This window comes from Hippocampus comes, unplaced genomic scaffold (assembly GCF_001891065.2).
Source record: "Hippocampus comes isolate QL1 unplaced genomic scaffold, H_comes_QL1_v1.1 scaffold295, whole genome shotgun sequence".
Classification (NCBI taxonomy): domain Eukaryota; kingdom Metazoa; phylum Chordata; class Actinopteri; order Syngnathiformes; family Syngnathidae; genus Hippocampus; species Hippocampus comes.
This window is the reverse complement of record NW_017804848.1, coordinates 126,494-136,531: the sequence shown is the minus strand read 5'-3', so window position 1 is coordinate 136,531 and position 10,038 is coordinate 126,494. Positions and strand designations below refer to the sequence as shown.

At 43.7% G+C, this 10,038-nt stretch overlaps 1 protein-coding gene across 1 annotated transcript in view; it reads left to right on the top strand.

Moving 5' to 3' along the window:
* Window positions 1–6,316, top strand: part of LOC109520949 (protein LBH-like) — a 6,955-nt gene extending 639 nt beyond the window's left edge. The window contains 4 exon segments of the mRNA XM_019878566.1: window positions 2,594–2,603; window positions 4,295–4,326; window positions 4,885–5,035; window positions 5,944–6,316. Coding sequence (XP_019734125.1) covers window positions 2,594–2,603; window positions 4,295–4,326; window positions 4,885–5,035; window positions 5,944–6,005 — 255 coding nt within the window. The 3' untranslated portion in view covers window positions 6,006–6,316.
* The last annotated feature ends 3,722 nt before the right edge of the window (window positions 6,317–10,038 follow it).

Sequence of the window (10,038 nt, the reverse complement as noted above, 5' to 3'; positions counted from 1 at the left end):
ATGGTTGCTCGTGTCTTTGAGGCCGCCACGCACCGATGGAGGCCAGTTCTATTCCGCTGCCGTTTGTAGTTACGCGACATCCGAACGCATTTGCGAGACGAACCGGACACCATCGGTGCTATAGGATGTTACTGATATATTTATCTGAGGAAAGACCTAAGAATCTGAGAAATGTTCTTTTCTTAATTCTATACATAGATATATAGATATATAGATATATATATATTTTATACAAAATACAATTCCAACAAAATAATTAGCCAGTCATGCTAACGTTCATCGCACACCTTTTAGAAGCACTGTATTGCTAACCAGCTTTCTTGCTACATATTCAATCATGAATAAATAAACAAAATGGCATTGCTAATGATCGCCCCCCTGTTAATAAAACTGAAAGACGACTTTATTATCAAGAGGTTTGGCACCCGCGGACATGAATAGGAATTCATAAATTAATCTCATGTTCCTTTCATGCTCAAGCACTAGCTTTTAATCAACCCAATCCAGCTGCCATTCACATCATTAGTATTCAGTCACATTCCATGAGAGACTGCTAAATTGCTTCGACAACAAGTACTGGAATTCAACCCAACAGAGACTTCATGCTAGACTGGAAACAAATGTTGTCTCTCTTAGCTGAATAACAGATCTGACAGACGCTAATTAAACAAGATAACTGTTTCATCTTGTCTTAACCAATTAGCATTACTGGCGATTGACAAGCACTTATTTAAGCCACATTTATCATATCAGAGCCTGCCCAAGGGCATCTACAGTATGGTTATAAGCATAGAGTTTGATTCAAAATAAGTAGACTGTAAATTAAGCTCCGCGATAAGCGACTTCGCCGATTTGTATGCATCCTCATCCCCCCGGCTTCTAGCAGGAAACATTTTCATGGAAACAAAGCACGCTGACCTCGCCATGCGAAACCGCAGAGGTTGTTGTATAGTTTGCTAATTATAGGGTGCCTGCAGTCAAAATTCTTAAGACACTCAAGAGTAGCCTTGACCTTGAGTCGATCTGTTTTTACCACCAATCAAATACTGTATGTATTTAATGTGATAAACAATGGAGCTGCCTCGTGATCAAACGATTGTTTACTGTTATTCAGAACAGAGTGTACAAAATTACCCTTCGGCACTGAGGCACATGCTGCTTCACCAAGTCTAAAGACAAAGACATTATTATCAGATCATAGGTACTAATACTGGCAATTGTCTGTGAATCTGCAAAGTAATATCTGTGTTGATTTTATAGATGACTTTAATACCACTTAAAACATGAAGCCTAAAGTGGACATTTGTAGTGATAGTAGCGATTCAGCCATGCAGACGCTTCATTAGTTAGGACATCCAAGACCATTGCCAAAATATTTCTAGCTCCTCCCACTTCACATCCAATATGAGATGATATCGACACACGGGACTCTCGGTCTGCCCTAGATTTGACCCTAACCGTAAACCCTAAACTGTAAAAAAAAAAAATAATAATAATAATGTTGTTGCAAAGCATGTGAAAGTCCATGTGAGTGACGCATGCTTCTGCAAACGAATACAAAGCATTCAAACATTTCCATTAACAAAGGAACACAGCCTAAATACAAATGTCCTCTATTGTGGCGGTGCCATAACCTGCTTAAGGCTCACAACGCAGGCGGGAGAACGCAACCCGATGTTTCTATTTCAATTCATCAAGCCCCATTAAACAAGTGTTACCACGCATACCATCGCCGTGTTATTTTCTGCTTTACTTAGCAGGATATTGCATCATATTTCGGGCAGATAAGGCGCGATGTCAAAGGTTTTTGTGGATGTATAAACATCACCAAGTTTGTTATGAAATAATGGCAGTCTTTTTTTTTTTTCGTCAACGTCAGCTCGCGGGTAACTGCAATGTGGCGTTCGCACAAACTTTGAGTCACTTTAACTGGCAAAATATTTGCGCTCATGGAATGGGCACACGTAGACTTTCAGGCAGACACACTGAAAAAAAGGACGACAGAGCTGTCATTCATGTCACGTTGTTGTTTTTTTTCTTGTTTAAATTCAATAGGACAAAAGAAGACTACACGTTGTGTATTTATAAACAACCGTGTAACCTTGCCGGATAAAAGTTTGCGAGCTTAATGCTCAACCGATACAATATGCTATAGATGCGCAATCAAAACTGGTGTAATCGCAGAGTCATGATTGCTCGCTCTCATACCACAAAAGACGCGGGGAATTCCCAGTTACATCTTATACTGCAACTGTTTCACCAATAATATGAGTGAAGTAAACCTCTTTGTGTTATTTGCACCCCCCCCACCCCCACACACACACACACACACCTCCCTGTTCTGCTCCTATCTCAGCAATAATGTTCCCGGGTCACTTTGACCCAGATCATGTTTGACATCAACAAAGAAAGTGTCCGAAATGAAGACAATGCCGACAATGTTAATTAGATATAACCCCCCCCCTAATCCTGGGTCAATTTGACCCGGGTCGTCTTTCATGAACTAAATCTCAATACACAGTAAGAAGTTTGATGCTTAAAAAATAAAATAATAATTCTCTTCAATGGGTCAATTAGACCCGCAATGTAGGAGGAGGATTTTTTTTTTTTAAATCTCATTTTGCCCCCCTCACCTCCTTTTGCATTCATTTGTCAGGATGAGCATCCTTTCTGGGTCAGCTTGACCCAGGGCATCTTAAATGTACCCAATAGTGTCACAAACTAAAAAGTACTTGCAACTTTCTGTCGGTAAAAAAAAAAATTAAAATTACTTTAAGCGGGTCAATTTGACCTGCAACATTACACGAGAGATAATTCTGTTTTTAACCATTTTTAAAAATTTGAGTGAGTGAATTACCCCCCCAAATTGTCAAAAAGTTTTTGTTTTTTTTTCCTCAAACTGTTAACTGGGTCACTCGGACCCGCAACATCACAGGAGTGTTCACTCCACGACGGACCGTATCAGTCAATCTGTAGCGCATTACTCATCGCACATCACATCATCCAAAAAAAAAAGTACAAATATTTGAAAAAAAAATAAAAAAGACTATGGGTCCATTTGACCCAGAATGGAGCCCAAATAAAGAAAGAAATCTTCCCGACGGAGTAGCTGAATATTTGAGGAGGCGGGTACACGCTTACCACAAGCGCAGCACAACTAACTATAGCTGTGTCCTCGTTAAGAGGACCTGTCCCCATTTCAAGGCGTCTTCAAACGCAAAATAATAATAATCAATTAAAAACGCTTTTAATTGCTTCAAAATGCTTCAAAGACCAAGAGTCCTCGTCGAGCAAGAGCATGCCCAGAAAACAAATCCTTCGATGGGGGGGGTTATCCGGTCGCGTTTAGACGACCCACTATTCGAGTCCTATTTGATGGTGACGCTGTTGCAAATGCTCGACCAGCACGTGACGCTGTTTCGATGCAGTGACTTTAGACTAATTCCAGACCAAAACATTTCGGGACCTTTGAAGGGTTCAGTCCAAGGCAAAGCCAATACTTGAAGGCGTTCAAACAAAGTCAAGACCAAGACTTTGACAGCTCGTGAGCCAATCAAGTCCTTTGAAGGCTCGAGACCAAGTCAAGAGCAAGACTTTGGGGGCTTGAGGCCAAGACCAAGGGATGAATTTAATGGCTTGAGATCAAATCAAATTTAAGACAATGAACTGAGTCAAGACAAAGACTTTGAAGAACTGAGACTAAGACTTTGAGGAGCAGAAACCAGAGGAAGTCCTTTGAAGGACCCAGACCAAGCCAAGACTAGAACTTGGAAAGGTCGAGGTCAAGACTTTGAGTGGTCAATACCAAGAAATTGAGGAGTAGAAAACAAAGACTTGAATGGACTGCGACCCAGTTACGTTCTTTTAGGGGTTGAGACCAAGTCAAGACCTTCAAGGGGTTGAGAATCAAACAAGACCAAGACTTTGACTGTAACTGAGATCAAGACCACCAGCTGTCTTCGGGCAACTGGTTGCCAGCCAATCGCAGAACAAGACCGCCTTCGGTCATTCTCTTTGAACAAACCAATGAAAACTGCATGCTTCCAATCTGCGGCGGCCTCTGTCATCTTATCCACTGATCCAAAGTTTTAAATCAACGAAAGGATTAAGGACTCATGATCCTGAGTTGTTTGCTTTGTGCAGGATGACCGAGGTAATGAACTCTCTGGAATCGGGGGCAGTAGGAGGCGACCAGGATGCAGTATCCTTCCAGAAGTGGCTGTGTACGAAGATGTTTTTGGTTTTTGGTTTTTTTCCACCCGCTTTGTCCTCACAGCAATGGCCAGCAGCGGCGGTGGTGGTGGGGGTGGGGGTGGTGGGCGGTGAGTCACCGGAGCCATGAGTAAAATATGAGCTGATGTCACCACGCTCATTATGAAGTGTTGGTGTCTTTTCCGGAAGACGCCATGTCTGAAATTCATCTTGATTATTTGGTTAACTTAAGGCAGTGGCGATATGGCCTTGACATAAAATCTCTATTGATTTTATTTTATTTTTTTAACACAAAAATTCGATTCCTGAATTTCTGATTGTCATCGATCCCCACTGCCCCACGCTACTTTGCTCATAGAAAACACATTCTAATGATGTCATTCAAAACAATTTTTAAAATCTTTTGGGACATAACATTTGACTCATCGACATCATATTGACGCTGACTTGACATGAAAATTGTGTTGGCAACTGAACTTGAATCGGCCAGCCCCGGTTGCGTTCAAACAAAGCCGAGCTCACTATAAGTCATCTTCTTCTCAGGCGCTATGCGCTGTTAGCGGCTTTGCTAATCTGATTTTGACTGCATTGTTGTTCTCTCACATGTTCTCGGCCCCACTTAGCACATCACAATGGCACCACCCCTCAGTCAACCTTAACATAAACTCGCAGCTATTCCCCGATTCCCACGAAAGGCATCCAAAGTTGTCAAAGAGGCTTCCCTCCATCGTGGTGGAGCCGACAGATGGGCCGGAAGTGGAGAGCGGCGAGCTCCGGTGGCCGCCGGAACCCAGCTCACCGGACGCTCAGACCAAAGCACTTGGTGAGGAAGACTGCATCCTAACCTCATGCTGGTGCTACGGGGTGGAGAAACGATCCAATGGACAGATTGGATACGTCAAAGCTGTAAACATTTTAAGAAGCAGAGACCAAGTCAAGACTAAGAGTGAGACGTTGAGATTAAATCGAGATAGAGACTTTAAGGGTTTGAGACGAGTGAAGAACTTTTTGAGAGTTGAGACTGAGTGAAGACCAGAACTTCAGGACTGAGGCCAAGTCAAAAAAGGTCTTGTGGAGTTAAGACGGAGTCAAAATCCAGATCCAGGCAGGTTGAGCCCAAATTCAAGACCATAGTTTGAGGAGTGGGGATCTGAGTCAGGACCGGGACAGTTGGGGTTGAGACCAAGACAAGACCAAAACTTTAATGGATTGAAATCAAGTTGAGACGTTTGAAAGATTGAGACCACGTCAAGGTCAAAACAAAGGCAGGTTGAGAACAAGTTAAAAATGTCAAGGGGTTGAGAATTATTCAAGACTAAGACTTGAAGGAGTTCGACCAAATCTTAACCAAAACATTGAAGGGTTGAGCCGGGCTGCGTCCAAGACTTGATGAGGTTATAAGACCAAATCATGAACAAGGAATTCAGGGGTTGGGAAACAGTCAAGACCAAGGCTCAGGCATATTGAGACCAAGTCAACATTTAAACCATGTCGGGTTGAGACCAAGTTAAAAACAAAGTTTTGAGGACTTGAGTTTGACTCAAGACTAAGACTTTTATTAATTCAGAGCAAGGCTGGTTTAGACCAAGATGAGACCAAGACCTTCACGGGTTGCGACCCAGTCAAGACCTTTGTTGAAAACTTACCAGCTTCACAAATCACAAACTACCAGCTGATTTGTGGGGGATTGAAAAAAAAGCAAAAGAATAACCTAGCGTGTTGTTCTTCCAGATGAGGTCCAAACTGGATCCGATGATGGGGCTTCAGGGGCGACGGCACAGACCTCCAACTGACATCACCCTGCAGAAAAACTAAACATCGACGGTAACTTACTAAGTAACGTGTGGACCCGTGAGACGTCCAAAAGAAAAGCATTTAGAAACAACACACACACACACACACACACACACACACACACACACACACACACACACACACACACACACACACACACACACACACACACGCAAACATGCAGGGATCTTGAGGTGGCAACTAGGCTTGCAAAAGTGTAGAACAGTTCCGGAATTCGGTGAATATTCCACATTGGGAATTCCTGGTTTATTCCCCAAAACTAGTAACATTTAATACCTTGGAAATTTCATGTCTGTGGAAGTTATTTTTATTTTTATTTTTTTCTTTGTTACGTGACTCTCTAAGGTACAACAAATAAATGAAAGCAAAGATTTTAAAAAATATATACAATGTTTGTCATTTATAGATTATTTTGAATGGCATTGTTCATTTGAAATCAACAAGCTCATCCTTAGCATGACACTCCAATCCTGCAGGGGGCAGAATATTACCTTTCGCGCTGGCTTGTCTACTTTTATCAAGAGAGAAGGAAACGCTAACTCCCCTCGTGCCGCTTGAAAGTTAGCCCCTCGATGGAACTTTGTGTCCCTACGTTGGTAAGTCGAGTATTTTGAAAGTTGCTTGCTGCTTGCTTGCCGAAGAAACTGTGTGAAAAGGGCAAGTGGCAGTTCATACAGAACCCAGCAAAAGCAGATTGACACAAACGTTGTGTCAATATCTGTGTGAAAAGGGGCTAGCTTAAGATTCACTGCTATGTTTCCGATATACTTCGGTTTTGCCGAAAACCTGTGTGAAAGGACAATTTTACCCTGAATCCAAAATGAATCCGGAAATTACCACACCTTGTTCAAATGACCTGCCTTTCACTGGTTAATGTGTGAAAGGCACAGGCAGATAAATACCGGATAGCCTTTTCCGGCTCCGAGCCAGCATTTTTGTCTTAAAAGCTGTGTGAAAGGAGTTCAGATCGTTTTACACAGACCCCGCAAAAGCAGGATATTAATGCGACACTTGATTTTGCAGGATCTCTGCGTAGAAAGAGGCCAGTCATGTCATGTCCTGTTGAACCAGAGAAGCAACAAACGCCGCATCTGGCCTTTTTGGTTTCATCTCTTCCCGGTCATTGTTGTTGCCGAGCGGCGCATTTGAGGGTCGCTTTTAAAACGGCCGAGAGAGCGTCACCACCGGGGCTCGATGAAGATGTCAAAGCGATGATGATGTCAAAGTGCGCCATGCCGCCACTTTTATCTCCGCTGGCCGCCACCGCTGGCTTCAAACAACTCTTTCAAGCGTTTGTGTGCTCCGCTCGCCTCTGATGGCAGCTGTCGCTCCACTGCAGACCCTCCACCAACCCCACCCCCCCCCCCATCGGCAGCAGCAGCAGCAACTCCATCATCAGTCCCAACAGCAACAGCATGAACCGATTCCACCATTGAAGGTGAGTAGCTCGACATCGGTCCTCAGGAGTTCTCAGGAGTCATTGGATTCGTATTGTTGACGAATTGGTATGCCACATTCACGGTACGTAGGCACCTATTTCAAATGTTGTTGTGGACTCCCGGTTTACGGCTCGCAGACGCCATTTTGAGAACCACAGCTCGAAAGTTAGTTCAGATCCTTCAAACCTAAACGATAACAGAACCATTCCACAATTTGGTGCTTTCCTGTCTCATGTATGCCCCAAATCATGTTTGTTCTCTATTTCTTTGAAATAGATCAAGTTGCCAATTCCCATGTCGTCCTCCGATGCCTTGCTGAGGGCAGACTCTCTGTCTGGCACAGACCCTGCTTTGTCTGATGGCTCGGTAGGCTCGGCCCCTTCACTTGGTCTCAGTCCTGGTCCTTGCAGCACTGAGAGCACCAGGGCGCAGGACAAAACCAAGCAGAAAAGCCAGATGGCGAACGAAGGAATAGATGGGGACGGTCTCGAGGAAAGGGTAAGAGGTCCTGGTCCATGACCGCTCGATTGCATTGAAGCACATTTGTGTCACGTTTTTCTACGGCGTCCGCGGGAACCGACGCGCCTGCCCTCAGCTCGGTGGGGCGAGTGATAAATGTGCAAGCCGGGCACCACAACCACAACCACAACGACCCCCCCACACACACACACACCTCCCTGTTCTGCTCCTATCTCAGCAATAATGTTCCCGGGTCACTTTGACCCAGATCATGTTTGACATCAACAAAGAAAGTGTCCGAAATGAAGACAATGCCGACAATGTTAATTAGATATCACCCCCCCCACCTCCCTCTGGTATTGTTTCGGGACCAGCAACAATAATCCTGGGTCAATTTGACCCGGGTCGTCTTTCATGAACAAAATCTCAATACACAGTAAGAAGTTTGATGCTTAAAAAAATAAAATAATAATTCTCTTCAATGGGTCAATTAGACCCGCAATGTAGGAGGAGGATTTTTTTTTTAATCTCATTTTGCCCCCCTCACCCCCTTTTGCATTAATTTGTCAGGATGAGCATCCTTGCTGGGTCAGCTTGACCCAGGGCATCTTAAATGTACCCAATAGTGTCACAAACTAAAAAGTACTTGCAACTCTGTGTAGGTAAAAAAATATAATTAAAATTACTTTAAGCGGGTCAATTTGACCTGCAACATTACACGAGAGATAATTCTGTTTTTAACCATTTTTAAAAATTTGAGTGAGTGAATTACCCCCCCAAATTGTCACAAAAGTTTTTTTTTTTCCTCAAACTGTTAACTGGGTCACTAGGACCCGCAACATCACAGGAGTGTTCACTCAACGACAGACCGTATCTGTCAATCTGTAGCGCATTACTCATCGCACATCACATCATCCAAAAAAAAAAGTACAAATATTTGAAAAAAAAATAAAAAAGACTATGGGTCCATTTGACCCAGAATGGAGCCCAAATAAAGAAAGAAATCTTCCCGACGGAGTAGCTGAATATTTGAGGAGGCGGGTACACGCTTACCACAAGCGCAGCACAACTAACTATAGCTGTGTCCTCGTTAAGAGGACCTGTCCCCATTTCAAGGCGCCTTCAAAAGCAAAATAATAATAATCAATTAAAAACGCTTTTCTTGCAGGACGACGTACAACAAGTTTCACGTCTTGACGAAGACGTCGACGGCAGTGCGAACGCCGATGTTTGTGTGGATGCTGATTGTCGTGATGAGGATGATGCGCACGATGCCGTTGATACAGACCGGACAGGGACGATAATCATGCGGCGGCGATGCCAAGAGCGATTTGGATGTTGATTGCGACGCTGCTGATGATGACGATGAATCGAGATGGTGCGATGGAGGCTGAATCAGATATCTGGCCATCATTTTGTGCTGAATGCTGCCCCGTACGTCGATGTTGATGGTCACCACGTTTGCATGCGGCCCGTATTTGGGCTGAGGTCAAAAATCCCGATTTGCGAAAGATGTACGAGGACCCGTTTCCATGCGTGAGTGGACAGAGTTGATTTAAACGGCGACATCGCTGACGTAATTTCCGCTTGCTGAAAAACAATAAAATACTTTATAATGCCACTTTTTCTTTTATCTTTTGATCTGCCTGAAAAAATGTAACGAATTTAAAATGAAAATCGGGGTTTGCTCAGTATTTTTTGAGATGAGATGAAAATATAGATTAATTAGATTAATTAATTCCAGACCCTAATTAATTAATCGCACTATTTATTTAATCGCCTGACAGCACGAAGTAAAACGTAATCTGTCCAAGTCACCGCAGCAATGAAGAAACGCTCCCAAATGGTGCCGTTGTGCCGCGTCTCAGAGTGTCGCCGCGATTGCTTTGCTCCGCTTGTGTATTTTCGGTGAGCCGCGCATCAGACATACGGGCTGAGACACGCGATGTCATTTTCGCCAGAAAGACGGGAAATCGCCAATGGAGGAGTCAGCGTATCCAAGTTGGGCTTGGCATGGCGAGGGTGCCGCGCATCAAAACGCTTCATGTCCCACAAAGACTAAGAGTCCTCGTCGAGCAAGAGCATGCCCAGAAAACAAATCCTTCGATGGGGG